The sequence below is a fragment of the Centruroides sculpturatus genome, unplaced genomic scaffold (genome assembly GCF_000671375.1).
Source record: "Centruroides sculpturatus isolate CEXI.00-Female unplaced genomic scaffold, Cexi_2.0 scaffold1280, whole genome shotgun sequence".
Classification (NCBI taxonomy): domain Eukaryota; kingdom Metazoa; phylum Arthropoda; class Arachnida; order Scorpiones; family Buthidae; genus Centruroides; species Centruroides sculpturatus.
Window position 1 is genome coordinate 117,128 of NW_019385451.1, and position 24,280 is coordinate 141,407.

General features: G+C 30.7%; 2 protein-coding genes across 2 annotated transcripts in view; both read left to right on the forward strand.

Annotated features, from left to right (window-relative positions):
• The window catches only part of LOC111639129 (WD repeat domain phosphoinositide-interacting protein 4-like), an 8,514-nt gene extending 759 nt beyond the window's left edge, over positions 1-7,755 (forward strand). Inside the window, exons 2-8 of the mRNA XM_023384911.1 lie at positions 561-706; positions 4,678-4,763; positions 6,323-6,445; positions 6,570-6,655; positions 6,741-6,842; positions 7,329-7,447; positions 7,546-7,755. Of these exons, the coding sequence (XP_023240679.1) occupies positions 561-706; positions 4,678-4,763; positions 6,323-6,445; positions 6,570-6,655; positions 6,741-6,842; positions 7,329-7,447; positions 7,546-7,655 (772 nt within the window). The 3' untranslated portion in view covers positions 7,656-7,755. The remainder of the gene's footprint in view (positions 1-560; positions 707-4,677; positions 4,764-6,322; positions 6,446-6,569; positions 6,656-6,740; positions 6,843-7,328; positions 7,448-7,545) is intronic.
• A 1,715-nt stretch (positions 7,756-9,470) lies between these two features.
• The window catches only part of LOC111639130 (harmonin-like), a 35,832-nt gene continuing 21,022 nt past the window's right edge, over positions 9,471-24,280 (forward strand). The window contains exons 1-5 of the mRNA XM_023384912.1: positions 9,471-9,783; positions 17,127-17,230; positions 17,954-18,027; positions 18,245-18,353; positions 19,023-19,158. Of these exons, the coding sequence (XP_023240680.1) occupies positions 9,767-9,783; positions 17,127-17,230; positions 17,954-18,027; positions 18,245-18,353; positions 19,023-19,158 (440 nt within the window). The 5' untranslated portion in view covers positions 9,471-9,766. The remainder of the gene's footprint in view (positions 9,784-17,126; positions 17,231-17,953; positions 18,028-18,244; positions 18,354-19,022; positions 19,159-24,280) is intronic.

The window sequence follows — 24,280 nt, forward strand, 5'->3', positions numbered from 1 at the left end:
TTCGAGAGACAACATTGGAAGTGACTCAGATACACTTAACAATTAACAATGGTTTATTTAAAAATCTATTGGATAAAGTGTTGTCGCGGAGAGAGAGAGTTCACATACGATTCGCGGGGTGATAAATACCTAAAGTTTGGTTGATTCTTGAATAGCTGATAATTGATAATCAAGTTCTTGACTTAATCCAAAGTTCTAGCAACGATGTTCGTTCAAGTTTCTTTGGCACTTAATAAATCCTGTTGCAAATAATCCAAATAGGAGGCACAAAAAAAAGTCCGGTTGCTATCTGACGACTTCTATCCAGAGGAACGGCGGCGACTGACTCTTTTCGGCCGTCTCTGGTGATATTCACGGGCGATTTCGGCCGTGCAGAGGTTAATAGTTCACGAGAAAGCGTCATGTTGCTTTTGAGAAAATGTAACGGGAGATTTTCTCAGGTAGCTAAGAACAGCAATTGTTGCGTAATTCGCGAAATGTTATTATTAAAGACTATTTCTAATATAGGAATTTCTGCTATCTTACACTATTTTTGTCATTTTATAAATTTTGTTTTCATATCTTCATTATTTGAAATACAAAATTTTTATTTTAAAATGTTCTTTTTGCAGATTAATTGTAGTATTAAAACACCAGATACACATTTTTAGCTTTCCAAACAATCCATCAAAGTTATTTACATTTGATACAAGAGAAAATCCAAATGGTAAGTGAAAATGAATAGTTTTTAATTTAATATTGTAAAATAAATTACTTAATTAATAATTAAGTAATTAAAATTTGTTATAAACTCTGAAATTTAAAATTAGATACAAATTTTATAAATGATAAATGAAATTATTTCATATAAATGAAAATATAAAAACTGTCTATTGGTGTTACTGGTAAATACATTTAATTAACAAGTATGAACTCTTTCAACAGTATATAACCTTCTTCAAGTAATATGGTGGATGGAATGCTATAAATCTAGAGATAAAACACATTTTCAAATTGCTCTTTGCTCACAAGCAAGGAATATAAAAATTTCAGAATACAAAATTATACACCATTACAAAATAAACATAATATACGATGGCAATAGTTAACAAAAAATAACAGAATTAATATACGTGGTCTGTTCAAAAAGTATCGGACCTTTTTTTTTCTGTGTAAACCAACGATGCGCGAGAGGCCTCCTTCGGTGGAGTTGTGGAGGGGACAGTCATGCGCAGCCCTGAATTTTTTCCTGCCTTCAGGAAGCATCAGTCATTGGCAATTGGCCTATGAGTGAGGTCATGTAGTGTGCTCTCATCGGATTCCACTAAGCTGGAAAATGACTGAACAACGTGAGCAGCGATATTACATCAAATTTTGCCAAAAACCTTGGCAATACCCAAGCATAAACCATTTGCAAGATTCAGCAGGCTTTCAGGGACAATCCTCGAGGCCAAAAAAAGAGCGGCAGGTCTGCAGCAATATCAAAGGTCATGTTGACAGTTTTTTCGACTCTCATGGAGTGGTGTGTCATGAGTACGCACCACAAGGCCAAACCATCGCAAAGGAGTACTACCAGGAGGTCCTTCGTCGTCTTTCCGATACAGTGAGACGCAAACGACCGGATCTGTGGTCAATCAAAACTTGGCAGCTCCATCGTGATAACGCATCCGCCCATTCTGCGCATCTGATTCAGGCTTTCGTCGCCAAACACAACACTCCTGTGGTTCGTCACGCTCTGTACTCTCCCCACATGGCTCTGTGTGACCTTTGGCTATTTCCCAAGCTGAAAATGCCGCTAAAAGGAACCCAAATTTAGTCGCGAGAAGACATCGTGCGGAATGCGACGGACCGGCTGATGGCCATTCCAAAAGATGCGTTCCAGCAGTGTTTCCAGCAATGGCAGGAATGCTGGGAGAAGTGTATACATTACCAAGGAGACCACTTTGAAGGAGATTAGGGTTTTGTACCTCAAAGTCAATAAATTTATTTTTGCTGACCAAAGGTCCGATACTTTTTGAACACACCACGTACACATAAATAATTGATAAGAATATAAAGAAAATTTAAACAAAATGTAAACATTGGAGCCCCTTGTCACCAGTATGTTCCTGTCACATAACTGCATGGCCTACAATTTTAGCAAGTTGAACAGTGCAACCCATAGCACTGGAATATCAAGTGTGGGAGAGTTGCACATTGATGTAATAAACAGACTCCTAAATGAACAAGATTCTCCTATCCCCACAGTGTTTTACCAACAAAACTTGTGATCAAAAGGATCAAAGTTATATTTCATCACTAGTTTGGCTAGCTCTGTTGTACATCTCCCATTTGTAATTAATATCTTCACGATGCTCTGCTAGCACACACAAATATATACAATATTTATATATTTAGTACTTATTAACATTAATAGTATTAATAAAAATAGTTTTTAACATATTTCCATATATAAACTGTTATTGTAAATCATTTTCCATTTTTACTTATTATATAACATTTATTTGGCATAAAAATTCTTTCCTAAATAAAATTTTAGTGAATTTAAGTTAGGATTTATGTGTGTAGTGTTTTCCATTTTATTCATATTTTGTTTTATATTATTTTTTGGATATTTCTCTGGTGATTTATTTAATTTTTAAAAAGATAAATCACTTTATTATTATCATGTTAAATAATATAATTAACTCAGAAATTGTAAAGTAACTAAATGAAAAGTTATAATGTTCAATATGACTAAAATATCACATCATTAAATTCTGCAGCCACTTTATAACCAAATGTATTGTGCATAAATTTGTGTAATGTAAAGAATTAAGTCATTATACTGATGAGTTTTAATACATTATATATATATATATATATAATAACAATTGAAGAAAGCTTGGACTTAGCATCCAGCTGAAATTCTTATTGTGAACAATTTTAAACATGGAATTTTTAAAAATAAATGTGGCTCTTTGATAATAGTGCTGCCATTTCATTATTTTGATATTCTCATTTAGAAAGTGGCTGTAAAATTTTAATGGTATGAGGTATTAGTCATATCAAACATTATAATTTTTTGTTTAGTTATTTCATAAAATTTACGTAAGCCAACCCTAAATATAAAGCAATTTAATTAAGTTTTATCATTTTGTGTTTCTATTAGGAATTTGTTTTAATTTTATGCTGGAAGTCACAAAGAAAATTTACCAGTAAAAGTGTTGTTATATAAAAGTTAAACTTTGGTGACATTTGCAAATGTTTTTCTAATTTGTAAAAAAAAAAGTCAAATCCAAATATATCAAATGAATCAAACAAAATTGCTAAATTATTCACAGCTTGTTTTTAATGCAAATCTTAAATAATTTATAATATAACTATAGACATAACAATATTAAAGCTTACTTCTTTTCATTTCATATATTAAATTTATTATTGTTACTAGATTGAGAAAGCCAAATTCAATGTAATAAATGGTTGTAACTTGTTAAAATGAAATACTGTAATGTAATAACAATTGTAATGTATATTAAATTGATATTTAAATTAAAAACTTGGCATTTCATGATTCAAGTGCCAAATTGTCTATTAAATTATTAATATTATAGCCATTTCTAGCCCAATAATATTCGGCTTTGGTAGATGGATAGCTTTAATCGTATCGGGTATTGTAAAGATGTTTGATTACTTAATATTTCATCTTTACTGTCATATACATTTAACTGATAGTCTTTTATTAGTTTTGCTTTATAGTCAATGTCAATGTGAAATATTTTATGTTGAAAAATATTTTAAGGAGAGACATGAAAGGATATGATTATCAGTTAAGTAGATATGAAATACAGTGGAACCTGGTTAACTTGAATTGATTGGGAAAAAGATTTGAACTTTGAGTTAAAAAGTTTTGAGGAATTAAAGTTAACCAGTTAGATTTAACCTTTAAATTCCTATGCTAGATGAGTGTAGAAAGAAAATGACTTTGAGTTATCCCAGTTTGAGTTAACCAAGTTCTACTGTAATTTTAATTTAAGTTTATATGTGATAATGTCATATTAAGCAGGAGATAAATGATTCCTTAGAAAATGTTAAAAATGCTACACAAGAAACTTACGGATAAAAGTTTTTAAAGATAGAGAACTTGAAGATGGTCTAGAGCACAGGTTGGCAACCTTTCAGTGGTGTTGTTATGCCAAACCTGAGTTAAAATGTTATTCTGTGTATTGACAAGATTTTACCAATTTTCTTATATTTAGTATCAAAATTGGTCTGGTTATAATGTCCTTCAAAAATTTAAATTTAATTTTTATTACATTTCTATTCAATCAGAGTGCCATTGAAAATTGTCCCACATGCCATAGGTTGCTGATCCCTGGTCTAAAAGTAAACTGAAAATACTTATAACCAGCAAAAATTTACTAAAAATAAGATGGCATAACTATACTGACATAGCAATTTAAACCAGCAGATTTGTTGTAAAGAAATGTTTTACTTTTTCATGCTATTAACTCAGAAGAGATTTTTTTTGTAGTAAAGTTAGTATATATTTACTTAGCATTAAACTATTTGTTTAATACTAAATTCCAGAACACTTCTTAATCTGTTTACGATTACTTTTCAATATTAGAAATAGAATTATGTATACATATATGTATTATAGACTATTTATTTTTATAGAATATATGTTTACTTGAATAAAATATTAATTAATTTTAGGTCTTTGTGAAGTCAGTCCATTTGCAAGTGCAGAACGTCAGTTACTTGTATTTCCTGGTCATAAATGTGGAAGCATACAATTAGTTGTGAGTAATCATAAATACAAAATAAAATATAAATACCATATATATATATGAAATCTATTTTTAAACATGGATAGAAAATTTATGCCATAAGATTAACAGGAGAATGAACATCAGAAACTGTTCAAATGAGCAAAAAATCTATTTAAAATAGTTTAAATTGCTAAATACGTTTCAAAAAGACATGAAAATTCAATACAATCTAATAATTTTAATGTAAATTAACATAATGTAAGTTGTTAATTCACGTTAAAATCAATACTTACTTTTACAAACGAAAGAAGAAAATGTTTTTCTTTGATTATATAATAAATTAATAACAGNAGACTGTACTTGTATACTTAAAGAATTATAAAAAGATATTAAAACTTAAATTTTTACGAAAACAATAATAACTAAAACCTTAAAATTGTTGGTTTGTTTTACTCCTTAACTGCCTTTTATCAGAGACAAAGAACCAAGGAAACTCAGAGCAGAAAAATATTCTTTTTATTTTTAAAATAAGCCATGCCTTTCAGGTGGTTTTACAAAAACTTCTTTTATACGGTCTCTTCCCGTTAAATTCATCAGAAACTGTTCAAATGAGCAAAAAATCTATTTAAAATAGTTTAAATTGCTAAATACGTTTCAAAAAGACATGAAAATTCAATACAATCTAATAATTTTAATGTAAATTAACATAATGTAAGTTGTTAATTCACGTTAAAATCAATACTTACTTTTACAAACGAAAGAAGAAAATGTTTTTCTTTGATTATATAATAAATTAATAACAGTAAAAAATTTGTTTATTATGTATTTATTTATAAGCAGTTATAAAAACCTTGTCAATGATTGATCATTTATAATTTTAATGTAATACAATCCTAGGNTAATAACAGTAAAAAATTTGTTTATTATGTATTTATTTATAAGCAGTTATAAAAACCTTGTCAATGATTGATCATTTATAATTTTAATGTAATACAATCCTAGGTATCCATTCTTCAGTGTTATTTAGTTACATTTATATTCTTTTTACTCTTTTGTCTTTGCCAGACATTTAAAAAATTCTTTTAGTCCAATTTAGAGTTGTATGCAAGTGTTAAGCAGAATACAATTCTAAACTGAATAAATGGAGATGTTTCTAAATTTTTTCTTAATTACGGAGCCTATTCTATCAATCAGTTTCCGAAAGTTCTTAGTATACATGATTCTGTATTATACAAATTTTTTTATTGTCTGACCTACTGCTGTTTCCATTTAGATCAGATAATCAAGATTATAAAAATTCAGTTTGACACTGATTTATAAAATGAACTACTGTTCTATTGATTTAAAGTTTGGAAGTTCAGAAATGAATTCTAAGTTAAAAAATGTAAACTTATTTGACTTCTAAAAGTACATTTAAAATTGTAATTGGGTTATTTTTGAATTAAGTCATACAGTATATTAAATTTATAAAAAATTTGGTCGTGACATTTGAGTTGCAAAGTATTTAATATTACATCTTTTATTTTATTTTTTAAAAATGAAATTTTTTATATATAACAATAATAATTCTTTTAAATTGTTTTGTGTAGGACTTAACTACAACTGAACCTGGAATGTCAAGTGCCCCTGTGACTATAAGTGCTCATCAAGCAGAAATTGCATGTATAGCAATTAATCAGCAAGGAACAATGGTGGCTACGGCATCAAAAAAAGTAATTATTGGGTTATTGTTAAGTGATTTACATGGACGTAATTTATTTCTATTGTGATAAAGTGTGAAGAATTTAATATTCTTATATATAAATTTCAGTATTTATATTTTTAATTTTTATGTAGGGAACATTAATAAGAGTTTTTGATACAATGAAACGAATTCAACTTGTGGAATTGAGAAGAGGGGCAGATCCTGCTACATTATATTGGTACTAATTTTTAAGTTTTAATTTAATTATATATATATATTAACATTTGATTTACTCTAATAGAAATTTAATTCTTTATTTTTAGCATTAATTTTAGTCACAATTCAGAATTTCTTTGCGTTTCAAGTGACAAAGGAACAATCCACATATTTGCTTTGAAAGATACAAAACTAAATCGTCGTTCTACGTAAGTAAAATAAATTACATTTTGCATTTACCATTCTTCCTCAAACTTTTTCAGCCAGGGATTAATAATGTAAAAAAAAATTTTCTTGACCTGAATTTAAATAAGTAAATATGTCACAAATATACACCAATTTCCAATACAACTAGCATCTTACCAACTTAGCATGATTGTTGTATATTATATAATTATTATTACTACTATAATTTAAGCCAAGTATCTTAAATTTTCAAAATATTAATTTACTTTTAAATTTTAAAATTTTGTTTGTTATTCTACATTTTGAAACATTAGAATGTAGTTTTCATATTACATCTTACAAAAATAAGATGTGATGTAATATGTTTTTATAATTTTGTAAGCATTGCATGAGAGTTCACAGTATATAGTTAATATTCCATAAAATATAAATATTTTAATTTAATTTATTGTATGTTTATATATATATATATAAGGGGTATTACTGTAACATAAAATAATTTATTCCAGATTTTCAAAAATGGGTTTCCTGGGTCAGTACGTTGATTCTCAGTGGGCTTTGGCTAATTTCACAGTTGCCGCTGAATGTGCATGCATATGTGCCTTTGGATCAAAATATTCGGTTTACGGTAAGACAATTTTTAGTCTGTTTCTTTCACAAAATAAAGAATTACAATTTTAAAATATTTTAAATATATACGGAAATTAGAAATTTAAATTTTTTCAGCAATATGTGTGGATGGAACGTTTCACAAATACGTTTTTACTCAAGATGGCAATTGCAACAGAGAGGCATTTGATGTTTTTCTTGATGTGTGTAGCGATAGCGACTTTTAATTACATGTAAATACCGATAATGTATATCACATTTTATATAAAAAAAAGTGTTTTATCATTCTTATTATATATGATAATATGTAAGAAGAATTAAATATATTAATATGTAAATATGGTCATAAATGTGGAAGCATACAATTAGTTGTGAGTAATCATAAATACAAAATAAAATATAAATACCATATATATATATGAAATCTATTTTTAAACATGGATAGAAAATTTATGCCATAAGATTAACAGGAGAATGAACATCAGAAACTGTTCAAATGAGCAAAAAATCTATTTAAAATAGTTTAAATTGCTAAATACGTTTCAAAAAGACATGAAAATTCAATACAATCTAATAATTTTAATGTAAATTAACATAATGTAAGTTGTTAATTCACGTTAAAATCAATACTTACTTTTACAAACGAAAGAAGAAAATGTTTTTCTTTGATTATATAATAAATTAATAACAGTAAAAAATTTGTTTATTATGTATTTATTTATAAGCAGTTATAAAAACCTTGTCAATGATTGATCATTTATAATTTTAATGTAATACAATCCTAGGTATCCATTCTTCAGTGTTATTTAGTTACATTTATNTTTGTATGTTCTGGATTCCTGTTTTATATTACACAGAATTTACATATTTCATAATATCATTAATTAATTGACAAGGAGAAGGAAATTGCATACTCCAAGGATCCAATTTAATTTAGAGTCAATAGGTGATTTGATCCTGTTAAGTTGGGCCCATCATCACCACTCAAGTTCATGAAGGGCACAAAAGACGGCCCTATTAGTGTCTGTAGCTAATAATAATGAATGTATATGTATAACACAGATTATGAAAGATTACGAAATTGTAACCCATCAGTCCTGGATATGTCGGGCCCCATTTCTGGCCCAATAACAAATCCTCCCTACAGGCACTAATAGGCCACTTTTTGTGCCCTTCGTGAAGCAGGGGGGTGTTTTATAAGCAAATAAATATTTCTGCACAGCTTGAATTTTTAATGACATTTATCGTCAAACAATACAATACTTTTGATGTTTTTCGTAATTAAATTCTTTACGAATGTCCAATTATTTTAAATTCTTTGAAAAACATTAAATCTATCATTAAAAGATTATTTAATGTACATGCCAAATTTAATTAGCTTCAATGTAGTTTTATTTAATGCTATCATTAGTGTAATGGTTTTTTTTTGTTTTTTTCTCATTTTTTCTGGAAGTTAATTGGTTATGCATCATTTGTTATCTGTAAAATCTGTCCAAGAAAAGTAGAATTTGTAGAATTTACTCACAAGAAAGCTCATTCCGGATTAGTATATTTCATTAATGACTTGATAGATTTGACCTGGAGTTACTGTTCCGTAGAATTAAACTTTATTTAGTTGTAATTTCTGATCTTGCTACAGAATTAAAATTGATGATTAAACTGTAAACACGTTTCATACCTATATTTTAACAAATTGGGTCAAGTTTCCTGTATTTACACTCTGATATAACTACCTGTAAACTTCCACACTACAAATTTGAATAGAAAAACAATCTTTTTGTTCAAATTTCCATCCACTTATCCTCTAATCCATAAATCAAGTTCATCGTCTCGGTTGTCTACCACTCTACAATACTCAAAAAGGTAAAAAAAAAGTGAACACTGTACATTATAATGCACTTATCAACCAGTACCGTACAGTAATAACTTAATTAATGTATAGATTATACAGTTCTAATCTAAGAATCACGCACTCGACTCTCACTAATCCACTACAATGCGATTTATAGCAGTAACACGAACACGATCCGGCTAATCACGCGAATTACTTTCGATCATTTGGAGTATACTAGCCTATTTTAAAACGAAGAATTCAAGTTCAAAATACGGCAAGACCTAAATATTTATCATGAAAAATTCTAATTTCCATCCATTCACCCGTCTTGACAAACGCCTACTAAGTCGCGTAACTGGCATTGTTACGCTTGATATATACATGGTTACGCCTCACTTCTGCCCTCTATCGCTAGTTTAGAGAAGCCACCACACTAGTGCATGTGACCAGTCGAGCTAGGTATGCGGCGAGAGTGGTTAGACACGTCTCTGTGTAAAATCCGACATGAAACCTGAAATTGGGTGAGTTTATTCATAAATTTCTCATGGTTTTTAATGGGCGATTCAAGCTTCGAATATAAACAAAGCGAGCTTTAAACCCGAAAAAAATTTTTGTATATTGCTAATGAATCAATAGGGCTTAAATCCGCAGGAAGTGTCACGTCCTGTTATGCACCTGTCTACAGGTGAGATGTTATGCAGTAGGTATGCAACGAGTACTGCAACACGTGTGTATTATGTGTTGGGTTCGATATACGAGCGCATACTTACCTTGATCATGCTAATATTTTGATCGTCTCGTGTAGGGTATTGCTATTTTAGATTTTACAAGGTGACAAATGAAACGTGACATAGCATGTCAATGACCTCGTGGTTCATTGGACACGTGCGCTTTTCTACGAACGCTGAACATCTCGCTGTTCAAGACAGGTGAGCCAATGTTTTCATATAACAAATAATTGTGTTACAGAAAGAATTTCCTATTGTTTCTCTACTGGAAATTCTATAAGACAATTACAAGTGCAAGTTTGCACAGTTGTTACCATTGTAACAGGAATTTTTTTGTGTTTTGAGCTAGAGAATACCTCCCGTGTTGTATTTTTTTTTTGGTTTTTTTAATACTCGAAAACTATTTCCGCGCTTCACTTATCTTAAACGGGGCGTATCATATTCACATGGCTCCCATCAGAAGTCTGGAAGTATGGATCCAGTTTTTTGTATCATCTATCAGGTCCATGTACTAAAATTAATTCCATTTTTGTATCTTATGTTACAATTTTGCCCATTTTTATATATAATATACATGCTAAAAGATTAGATCCAATGTCATATGTCGGTTTTTATACATAAACTGATCCACATATACCCATAATAATACTATAATTAGGTATATCTACTATTTACTATACAGATAAACAATATATCCATTTTATATCATTAATTATATATAATCAAATCAATTTCTACAGATGCCATTTAAAAACTGGATCCATTTTGTACCGAAATAAAACTAATTTTCGTATCATAATACTAAAAACCGGATCCACTTTAAGCTCCGACATTGTTAAATTTATGTCAATTTTTACACGAATTGCAGCAGTAAGACTCACTCTAGGAACCAAGTCGATTCAATCAATAACGAAACACTACAACACGCGAATTAGTCACAATACACATGGAAACAAACGTCATTGTTCATATTTAATCTTTGCTATTTTCATACCCAGTGTGAACCACATGCTATTTTAATGCAACGTGCCCATCTTTTTTATAATTACAGTATCAAAATCCGGTTTCATTCACGTCTTATTATTTATTTATTATTTTTTTTCTGGTGTTCTTGAATGAAGTTCTGTAAATTTAAAAATGTTCTTTCTTGGTTTTTTCGTCGTTGTAAACTAATAAACGTTCTCGATGACACCTGATGCACAATTCAAATTTTCGTACCCCCAGGATAATTTTTGACAGCTGACGAGATAAATTCCTAAGGTGATAATTCCCAACCCGGAAATACTAATCAGCATGTGTATTTTTCTATAATATACATAAATTATTTTACGCTGTTTCATCCGGTACAACGAAAAATGTCGCTCTGAAATATTGCAAAATATCATTGTTTTATCGTTACGATTACAAATATTATCGATGTACACGTACCGTACAATACGTGGATGTTATTTCTATAGTAAACAATCATCCTCAATAAGTGTATCCGGAGTGTTCCTGCTGTTCTTTTCTAGAATCGTTGTTAATATATACGCACTCTACAATACAGTTAATATTATAGAAGTATTATAAACAAATCAAATCGATAACTACAAAAATAATCGATTTGTTACGCCTTTAGGAGTGATACTTCTGTAGTAACAAAGATTCTCTACTACACCAACAAGGGTTCTTTTTATAGTATATTTGTATTCTACAGGATAGTTGTTACCGTAGAAGTATTATAAAATTGATAATTTTTGTGTTTGCTTGTTGTTATAACTACAAATCGTATCGATTTATTACACGTACAGGATACTTCTAGCGTAACAAATCCTTTAGAGGGTACGTCCTGATATAAAGTATAATTATAATAGACACGTCTTACGTCTAGTGTATTCCTAATGCTTGTTTCTTTATATGTATAATTTGTTTTAATTATTATTATTATATTTGTTTCCTAATCCTTTATTACCATACTTTTTGTAGGAGTAAGAAATGTTATGGAAAAAGGACCGTATGGATATAACACGTATCTCTTTCCATAATTCTTTGCTCTCTAGAATTATTGTTACTATTTTAATGGCAAGAACTTCATGGGCAAAAGCGACTGAGTATTTTTAATGGAAAAAAAAACACGTGTCCGTACGCGTGTCCTTTCCAGGACTGTTGTAACTATATTTACCCTCTCAGAACTATTGTTAATTTATTATTATAGCAGTATCGTTTTTTGTGCCCTCATTCTGAAAGTGTAGGAAGGGTGGTAAGTTTGTGTTTACATGTTGAAATGGTACTCCACCTATTATTTTTCATCACCGAAAGGAAGTTATAATTTGATTGCGTAAAAAAAACATACTAATAGAGTAATGAACCTTGCCGAACTCGGGTACTACCTCCTGTTTTTTAAAAAAATGCTACCTTAAACATGTCTAAAAACTTGAAAGATGCCAACAGGATATAAACGAAGACATTAGCAAGTAGTTTTACTCATTGCAATTTTATTAAGATGCGAAAAAATATAAAAATTGTTACTATAGTAGTATCGGCAAGTGTTTAAAGGAGCCTTCTATTGTGTTTAAAACGATGTTAAATTGGCAGAGACGTGAATAGAATGGAAAATAGTTTGCTAAATATATAATAAATTAAAAGAAGATTATTCCCGTAGCAGCATTACCAAACAAAACTTGTTTTAGTGGTATTAAAGTGTGCCATATTAAACCTTTCGTAAGTTTAGAAACACGTAAACAGGATGCAAATGAAAACCCACACAAAATGTTGACAGTTTATAAACAACTTTGTTCCTATAGCATTAGTAAACTGATATAAAAATCCGGTCTTGACACCTGTTTAAAATCTGATAGGGCCGTTAAATATACCGCAGACTCACTTATCTAACAGGATATAAATAACCCCCCCTTAAAATATGCTAATGAGTCTATCAAGGACCATAAATTATTCCTACGGTAGCAAAAATTCTATAGGAATTTTTGATTTGAAGCGAGTTAAATCTATCAATCTTTTCGATTTTCAACCGTAAAAAATGTGCAAAAAATATAATACTATTTGATAAAATCACCTTTGACCTTGTTAGAGAAGGAAGGACTTGCGGAAATAATACTATAATAGTAGAATATATTTCACTTTTCTTGATAATGGCTGCCTCATAAGTCATCTGTATCACTAGAAAGTCATCCATAACAGAATGTTACTTATAAATGCTTTGATTACTGAACAGTTATATTATATATAGTATCTGTATTGTAGTACTGTACAGTATAATATTATGCAACCAAATTGTCAATATATTTATTTTTAGTACAAAATTTCAGTTTATTTATACTGTAGTATTATATAAATAGTTCAGGTTTTTAATTTACTTATATATATGGGGTATATTCTTTTATAAATAATCCATATTTTCAGTCCTATAAAACTTTTAAATTTCAATCCACATGTATGACCTACAGAACAGTCCAGAATTCCAAGCCACTCATATATAGGACCTACAGAACAGTCCAAAATCCCAATCCACTCATATGTAATACCTACAGAACAGTCCAAAATCCCAATCCACTCATATGTAATACCTACAGAACAGTCCAAAATCCCAAACCACACATATGTAAGACCTACAGAACAGTCCAAAATCCCAATCCACTCATATGTAATACCTACAGAACAGTCCAAAATCCCTATGTAAGACCTACAGAACAGTCCAAAGTACCAAGCCACTCATATATAGGACCTACAAAACAGTCCAAAGTCCCAAGCCACACATATGTAAGACCTACAGAACAGTCCAAAATCCCAAGCCACTCATATATAGGACCTACAGAACAACCCAAAATTTAAATTTACTTGTGCGTAAGACCTAACGAACATTTTAAATTTTCATTCTAGACACATATTAATAGGATTTACACCAGGAAACGAATCCTTCAGGAAGTTGGATTGCGCTAGATACGTCACTAATAAGTTATCAATCCAAAATCTCCGAAGAACGAACCCACCCATATGATCAAATTCTGTCGATGATCCTATTTGGGACCATTATAAACGAGTAGGTAACGTGAGAAAAGGGAATTTAGATATTATCTGGAGTTTCTTTTAACCACTCCTTCAAGTTTTTTTTTTCTTTTTTACCAAAGCAAGTCGTGACCATTTAAAGAAGGACGAGTTAGGATATACTTGTCACGAAATTCGGTCACGAACTAGAAGCGAGAAAGTCTATAGTTCATCCCCGATAATTATATATCTCGAGACGTTATTGAGACCCAGAAACTTCTTTTATACGGTCTCTTCCCGTTAAATTATCCAGTTTTTATGTTGTTAAATAATAAATATATTATTGTTAACTGTTTACTTCCTACATTTGTTTCTTTGTATTGTTTTTTTCCCTTTCTAAAAATGTACACCTTTATATTATAGGGGATTGAGAAATGAGGGTAAGAGCTGTTGTTTCGTCCCCCTTTATGGCTTCGTAGAAGAAAATTTTAAAGGATTTAATGTATTTTATACAGTTTTTACACGCGAATTTGACACAAAAAACAATGCTAAATTGTTTATTTACGTGTTATAATTTATACAAATGGAAAATGGTGCGGGTAAATTACTATTGTTTATAGTTATCGGGTATTTATTTACCGTGGAAAAGGGATTTACGCTGGTGATTAAATCGAGAGATACAGTACTTTATTTATAAGGCTTCTCTGATATGTATAAAGATACCCGGAGGGCCTTTATTTGAGGCCTTGCGTTGAACTTAATAATCTTTCTATAATTTTTCTATATATTTTAAATATTTCATGGAAAGTACAAGTGATTAAACTCCTCCTAAGTTCGTAAGAATTAGAAAATTTATCGGGATCAATCCAAGTCCGGAAGGATTAGAAATTTCTTTAAGAATCACTAAGGATTAAAAAATTAATCTGGATCACTCCGTGAAATCTCTAATTTTTTAGGAATTTTACAGTGATTTTTCTACATTATTAAGGATTAGAAAATTTGTCAGGATCAATCCAGATCTTAAAGGATTAGAAATTCTTCAATAGGGATCAATCCAAGTCCCGAAGGATTAAAAATTTCTTCAATGATTTCTCTAAATCAAAAGATAGAGAACCCTTTGAGGAATTTCTAACGAATTCTTTCGAATATTTTTCACAGTATTTATTTCTCTAATTATTTCTATAGTTTTTACGCACTTTCTAAATTACTTTTGTAAACAATAAAGGTATAAATACATTAATGGCGATTTAAAAAAAGAAATCGAGGAAGTGATTTTTATACATTCGTAAACGAAAGTGAACCAATTTCTTTTTTCCATGGATTTATTTAAACTTTTGCAATTATGTAAATGGAGTTTAGAGAACAATGTAAATATTTATTTAACTTTTTTTTTGGTGCTGTATTTTATTACTTTATTGTTTGCAAAAGAGTAATTTAGAAAGTGCGTGAAAGGAATAAGAGTGAAATCTGAAAGTGTAGGTTAGAAAATGCGTGCAGAAATTGAAAGTAATTAGTGAATTAATGAAAAGAATATGTGCAGAAATTAAAAAGGATTAACGAAAATTTAATGAGAAGAATGTTCGAAAATGAAAAAATAATTAGAAAATCGTATTCGTGCAGAAAAAAATGAAGAAATGGCGACTTTTTATTTCTGGTTTCTTCAATGCTTATTAATATACAAGTCGACCCCCCTATAACACTGTTAATAATTCCATTTTATATGAATTTCATGTTGTACGAGTCACTTAGATTTTATAAATATGTGTGCTGGGCTGTGAATGGCTCATGTATTTGTAAAATCTAAGTGACTCGTACAAAATGGAATTCATATAAAACAGAATAATCAACAGTGTTATAGGTTGATTATTCTGTTTTATATGCACTTGTTTTATCATTGCTTAAAGCAGTCTCGTTTGACATTTCACAGAGCCAAAAGTAAATTAGTGAAAATCTTATTAAATGTAGAAAACTATGCCACGGACAATAACATTTTTCTCCTTTTCGTTTTTTTTTAATTAAGGACGTGCAAGGCCTACTTAACGTGTTACCACCGCACATCACGTACATCATAAAATAACGAGTTTTTGATGCGGAATTTCAGGTTATTTATTAGATTTTTTTAAAATATTTTTAATTTATGAATAAATTAATTATAGGCAGTATCTTCCGCATGAAAAAAAAAAAAAAAAGAAATAAGGATCATCAGAGACAGGAAAAGTGAAACTTACTACCAGGAAAATGATGTGCATGCAAGTGCGTGAACATAATCCTTTCCTGTTAACGCTTTGTACTTATTGCAATTGCATAAACGCTTTTCCGGTGGGTGAGTTTGTCACGTAGATGTGATAATGTACATCTTAGTGTATGAATTTATGAATTGAAATTGTTTTCATCATGTGACAACTCCATACAAGAACTTTTGAGGGTTGAGTGGGTGTGATGTTTGCGTATTGCAAGGCCACAAATTTCACGAACACGATTAAATACATTTAAAATACTTCTATAAATATACTTGATATGTATTACTGCTACTTTAATTTAGAAATTTTGCACGCTGATATAAGAAATTTATGAATTTTCTCATTGTCGTGACCGTCACGAACTCATTGTTTGATGTTGATCCCTTCTCAATTTTTTTTCTGTTTTAATTAAATGAAGGCTGAATATAGAAAATTTTTAAAGTTTTCCTGGTAAAGATTAATTTGATGAATATTTCTAACTTGGAAGAGATTTCAATTAGAATTTGTGGTGCCATATTTAGATGCCCAAATGACCCGCTAGCTAGTCATGCATTGTAGCGTAACGGTGATTAAACCTAAAACCATAAATCCGGATAACATTGCTCTAGAGATGGAGTGTTTAAAGAAAAAGCGGAAGTAGAGTGAGATGACCATTAAGAAATATGCTTGATTTAATTGAAAGATAAGTGTTCTACCCGCTTCCATTTTCATAGCTTGACTGCACATATACTGTACTATACTTGGTACTAAACGACCTTCAAGGACAATGACAATATTAACTATGTTTTAGGGAGTTTTTTCTGAAATGTAACCTACAAAACCTTTCTTTTATAATTAATAAAATTATGTTTACATGTTCTAGAGAGTTGTGCACAATTATTTTTTAAGTTTATCTCTGTTTTTCTTTTATTCCAGTCCCATCCTTCAGAATGTAGAGAGCTCATTTTTAAATGTGCCTTCACGCGTTATTAGTCTAAAAAGAAGAGGCAATGCTCCTTTAGGATTTTCCATTCGTGGAGGTAAGAATATTTTATTTTATTTCCTTGTTTACAGGTTGATCACACTCATAAATTGGCCTTTCCATAAAAAGTATGAAGAGGATTTCCAATGAAATTGGCATTTTACATGCTTTCTATGCAAATTTTCTCCTTCTTTTCAATAGAATTAAGCTCCAAAATTGGCATTAATTAAACCTTAAATTGAGTTTTTAATGCATTATTGTTTATAAATTGATCTTGCTTTGGCATTGTCAATATAGAAAACCCATGATTTTTAATAAGAGTGAACTCTTCAAGATTACATTTTTTGAAAGTTCTCATGTTAAGTCTTTATTTTGTGACTTAACATCATTTGGTTGTGAGATAAAGACAATGTATTTATAACTGGAAATATAACAATTTGCTATAAAATTTAATAGAAAGTTAATTTTTAGAATATAAAATGCAAGAGTGATCTTGCTGCACAATCACCTTGCCAGATTATACACATAAGTCACAAACTGAGTAGACTTAAGTATGTATCCATTCAGTGACGCGTGCCTTCGAGTGCTGCATATTGTCTTCACTAAATGTCTTGTTACATTTCTTCTAGTCTAATTTAAAAGTACTTTAGACCATAACATTTCCACAAGTTCAAAGAATGTTAATCCCTTGTTTTAATGTTTAGAAGGTTCTCCATATAACAGCTTTGATACTAAGAGATCATAGACTATATATTTTAATTTATTTTCTTATAAATTACAGGTTGGGAACATGGTACGGGTATTTTTGTTTCCGAAGTTCAACCCGGATCAGAAGCTTATCGTCAAGGGTTAAGGGTAAGGGTAAGGATAATTACACTAATTAAGCCATATGCTTAATATGGCTTAATGTAAATTATAGTTTAATTTAATAGCTTTAAACATGTTTTAAGTATTAGAGTAGACTCTTTCATGAACATTGACTTTAATAAATTTCTTTAGATCTTAGATTTTATTCCATAATTTCCAATAATATTTATGGATATTTTATAAAGAAAATCAAATTGTTTTATAGGTCGGTGATCAAATTATTAGAGTGAATGGATTTACCATTCAACGTGCCATTCATCAAGAAGTTCTAAATTTGTTAAAAGCAAAACTAGGAGTAATTTTAACTGTTAAAAGTAAGGATAAAATAACATAAAATATTATTTTCTTGTAGGAAAATAGTTTTAGATTCTAGTTTTCTGAACTTTTCCTTATACTGGAGTCATTCACTAAACTTGTTTGTAGCATCTTGCATAAACATTATGCCTGAAGCTATTGTATTATGATTAAAAAAATCTTTTTTTAATATTTTATTATACATTTTTCTTGCTTGTGAAATGTTTGAAATAAAATTAATTAATTTTAAANACTCTTAGCTTCATTTCTCCCCATAGACCTTACTGGCATGGGTGTCCCTACCAGGAGCTTGTGCTCCAGCTTGCATTGCCCTATGGATCAGTAAAATTACTGGGCTCTCCCACCACGACCAGGTGGTGACCACGGGAGAGTCCAGCCTGCATTGCCCTATGGATCTGTAAAATTACTGGGCTCTCCCACCACGACCAGGTGGTGACCACGGGAGAGTTATTATTATTATTTTTATCTTCTATTAGTTTGTATTCCTTATTTGTGATGTAATTTGTACATAAAAATAAATGTTGTTTCTTCCTTCTTTCTCCCTGTATAATTTTTTTCCATAACAACAACTGTATACCTACTTTTGCAACCCCCTGTATATTAACAATAATAATTTAATATTAAATTGTCATAATAATATATTATTGAAAGTTTTTTTTACCCCAAAGGAAAACCTTCCTCATTGTATGATGAATCACCAGACTGGATGGCAACATTATACATGGGGTATGAGAGTAGCCATAACCCAACTGCATGTCAAGAGAGTTATGAAAGAGTACATAATCAGGAAAAATCCAGCCACTTGTAAGATTGTTATGGTCCATAAAGATATGTAAACTTTCATTTGTGAAAGACTGTAGTAATTTGTCGTCAAAACCAAATAGTATATGATGTCACCAAATTCTACTTTAGGCCATAACTCTTGATCTACAACAAAGACCCTAGCTTTGTATGGATCAACACTTTGACATAATGAAACTTTCTCTTTTTATAAAACAGTATCTCATCCTGTCAGACTGCAAGAATAGCCCACCAGAAAAGCATCTTTTTTAACTTTGTCCATGATATAAAAATACTGCAGTTCTATTAAGTTTAAATAGAAAAAAAAACACTGCCAACCTGTCATAACAAACAACATGCAAGTGGAAGCTAGACCATAAACATGGCAAAGGGGCAGAGCAAGCATGTGTTTTATTACTTGTGACCTTAAAACCTCTCTATTGAACAAAATTCTACTTCTAATAGCAGTATGCTCTGAAATTCTAAGAAACTGACAAAGAGACATCCAAGCTTTGACATTCTGGATTTTGCTGAAATTTTAATACATTTTAGCACACTTCCCATAAATGCATGATAACATACAGGGTTCCTAACCATCTGGGAAGTCAGGAATTTTCATTAGTATTTGGAAAAAGTCATGGAAAGTTGGAATTTGTCTCCTTGGCTGTCTTGTTCATTTTGTTTGCTGGCTGTATGTCTGACCACGCGTAGCTGTCTACAGGCAGCAAGAAGTAATGTTGTGCAATGCAACTTATGAGCAGTGGTGCAGAATATTCTCAGGACCCAGGATAAAATAAAACCATAATTTATGAACCAATTAATAATTATTACAACATAGTTTGGAAAATTTGAGTTAAATCATATAAATAATTAAATAGGTCTACCATACAATTTGCCATGCCAAACTAAACTGATAAGTTAACAAAAATATTTGATTAAAAGCACACTAATTTAAGCAGGGTCACCATCGTAGGATAGCATAAATTTTACTTAACAACATAAGAAAGTTAAATCTACAGAGACTTCTTTTTCATTTAACAAGAAATGATGTCACAATTTTTGGTTCTTTTCTGTTAACGGGATGTCAGTTATAACTTTAATCCAATATGCAATACCATCGTCCACTAAGACTGTCGTATTTAACTATTTAGTCCATGCAACTGTGCCAGCTTCGAGTAGCCCACTTGACTGTTCGTGGAGTACTTGATGTTATATGGTTTTAGGGGGTGTAGAGCTTGCCTCCACCCGGTCACCAAAGCACACATCTACATCCAAAACATATACAGTAGAGCGTCGTTTATCAGTAAGCATTCCAGTCAGCAAATTTAAATTTTCGTTAGTGCTGTGGCACTGCAATCTTTGGTTATATCTTGGGCTAATCCAATATTTTTTTGTTGGTGTGTGTTTTTTAGTTGGCAGCACTGGCTCATTTGTGTGCTGTTTTTTTGAGGACTGTGCGTCGTGCTGAATCGTACGTTTTTGACACTAGATCATCATCTAAAGTATATATTTTTTGGTTTTTATATTTTTCAATATATTTATTTTGTTTGTAAGAAATAAAGAAATAATTTTTAACTATACAATAGCCACGATTATTATTTTAAAAAGTATACGTTAGGCTTAACATTGATGAAAATTCAACGCAAAGCGACATGCAACGAAGAAAAATTTCAACACGGGTTAGGTTAATATATTTTTTCGTATATAATCGGTTATCCAAAAAATAAGTTATCCAAACAACCCCAGTCCCCAATTGATTCGGATAAACGATGCTCTACTGTAGATTAGGCAGTATATGATACATGTTAAAAACTGATCTTTGAAGGTGAAAATCTTGCAAAGGGTCAACAATTCTGGGGGTGGTGTGAAACCCTTCATTCAAGCTCTGAATGAGGGGTTTCACACCAATTTGGATGAAATGTGGTGAGCTTCATGCTCACCACATTTCACCCAAATTGGAGACCCAAACATCTGATCTTGTGTCTCAAATATGACATACATCAGTACCAATTGTCATTTAAAAAATTTTTAATATGAGAGGAAGTCAGTAATTAGGTTAGAAACAGATACTGAAAATATGCAAGAAGATTTCTAACAGAACATTAATTTTTCAACAAAATTCCTAAAAATATTTAGGTACTTTTCCCAACTGTAGGAAAATATTTTGTGACAGCTCTTTATGCTTACTGTTGACCCACATAACTCTGTCTACTTGGTGCTGCACCTGCAGAATATCTGTGCTATTTGCAGGACCTTTCCAAATAATTTGGCACATGAGGCAAACCTAAGAACAGCACCAAGGTACTTATATTTCTATGAACATTATGGTGCCGTTTTAGTATCCCTCCAGTTTGGCACGTGAGACAGTTGCCTCTCCATCCCATTTGCCATCGATCTCTAACTATTTATTTGTTAACTGTGTGCACATTCAGTGCTTGATGAAGAGAATGAGAAGTGAAAACAGAAAGAGTCAGAATAAGTATGATCTTATTTAAGCTGTGTTTCTTTTCATGCTATACTTAGAACAAAGTAATTTAGAAGCCAGAGAACATTTGTCTATGCAACATTCTACTATCTTATGGAAACATACTGCTTTAAAGTCTTAATTGGTGTCTGAGTCACTATGTACACTTTGTTAGGTATATTAAACACTTGGATTAGATGTCACGCCAACAGTTGTGTTAATTCCTCATCCTCAATCATCCTCAGGCAATTTGAAATAGCAATAGCAATTCTATTTCAAATTGCCTGAGGACAATATATATATTTATGTTGAAAGCACTAGCAAGATTAAAATATTCCTTTAATTCTCTTTAACGCCTCCTAGTCTGAAGTTTCTAATTGAATTAACAGTACATTTTCCTGAATTTCTTGATTACTTAAAATTTATCAATACTTACACACACACATACACACAAATATATATATGTAACTTGAATGGATGAGGTTTGTCTTGTGTTTCACCAATATTAATACATACAGGCTGTATGTCAATTTCAATTTTGTTCTTAACTAGAGAACCTCAACATAGTTTTTGCATACAGATGAAGGATGGAAATAATTCCCAATATAAGCTAATCATAAAAACCATGAATCAGATCAGATCACTCATAGCAGTAGAATGATGTCTTACAATGTGATCATCTCACTGACATGGCTGATTTCACTTAGATAGATGCATATGAATGGGTTTCTGGCTAATATTTATAATGAATATTCTTGAAACTAAAAATATTTAATTTTAAATGCATTATAGAAAAGATTTAATGAAGAATAGATTCAGTTTGTCAGTACAAATTAGATGCTAAAAGTTTCTGGTCTAACTATATTTTAGATATGATAGGAATAAAATAATGATAGTATCAGAAAGTGCCATCTGTATGTGGACTAATAGAACAATTTTTACAGCCAATTTGTATAAGTTGCTTGGAAAGATTCATTTTAGTTGGACTTGTATTAATTTACATCATGCTTGCATCTTGCTGGACAATGCGCCAGTGTACATTGCCATTGCCAAGGCTGCTGTGAAGGAGTGTGGGTTCGAGGAGCTTGACCAGCCACCCTACAGCCAGACCTGACTCCTAGTGATTATTATCTGTTTCCAAAACTCAAAAAAGTCCTTTGAAAAAGTGAAGAAGAGTTGTAGGAGGCAGTTTATAAGCAGATTATTTTTCAAGTGTATTAAAATGCTAATTCCAAGATGTAATATGTATATTGGACTGTAAGGAGACTATATTGAAAAATGACGTCATTGTTTTATACCTATAACATCTAAAATATCAGACTGCTGTTCTGATAAATCCAGATTTGAGTCTGGGCCATTATCACAGAAATTTTCACAGATAGTTTGACCTGAATTTGCCAGACCTTCATTTCTTTCCATGTGGTTATTCCATTTGTTAAGATAGACATGAAAAAAGAGTGTTTTAGTGCCTTTAGGGAAGGAAGAGTTATTAAAGAAAAGAACTTAATAGGCAATGGTTTTATTTTTAAGAAATAAATCATTGGTTTTAAGAAAAATTTTTTTTTCTTTCTAAAATAAAAACTAACATTACTGTAACTTAACCTACATATTCACATTTATGTTACATTTTGAATTCATTACCACGCATATTCTCAGAAAATAGAAACTTTCCTACTTTATTTGTTTTCCTATTACATTTTTATTAATACAATGAGAAAATTGATATTTTCAGTGTAATATTTGCCTTAAAAAATGAAAAATGGTTAAAATTGAATATTTGAATTGAGAAAAACCATTCATGTGTAGCAATTTAAAAAGTTTTGATTCTTTGTAGGTCACATTCCTAGAGTCATGATGCAAATCAATCTGCCTATAGCAATATCAAATAGTTTGGTAACATCTTTTGCTGTTTGTTTAAATAAAACTTTAATAATTTAAAATAAATATTTTAGGCATACTTTGTATATAATGCTACTGTTTTTGTTTTAGTTATTTGAAAATGGATAATAATATCAGATAACGAAATTGATACAGTAAAACAATTACCATTAGATTGTTCTTTCTGTCCTGTGGGCATTAAGGGGGCCTTTTTCCATGTGTGTCATGGGTTCAACCAGGCTCACAATAGAGAGTAATCTGGACCGTCAGGAGGAGCAGAATTGGAGATTTTCGCAAAGCCTGGAGAAAAGTTAGGGGCCTGTAGTGATTCCAAATTTTATAAAATTAATGTTATTTTTATTAAAGAAAGAAAATCTTTAAGACTGCTTTTTATTAATGAAGGAACATGCTACACAATTTTTGTTCAAAAAATAAAAAGCTAAAAGGGTCCACTTTACCCCATGTCTCATACAAGTTGTCAATGGTCTGGGGCAGTGATGGGCAAACTACGGCCCGCGGGCCAGATGCGGCCCCCTGAAATGTTCTATCTGGCCCGCGCGACATTATTCCTAATCTGACGAGAAAAAAGAATACAGGCTGTGGTGGTTGATGCACCACTTAACTTGAGTGTTCGTTGATTATATAAAATAACCGAAGCTTTATATCTCACCATGAAAGTTTATTTACAATCATGTACAAAATTTTGTTTTACACTTATTGAGTAAAAGCTCGATCGGTTACAAGTATGCTTCGGTACAGAACATCCACTCGTCGTGCGTAGCGTAGCCGAAAGAGAGAAAAAGA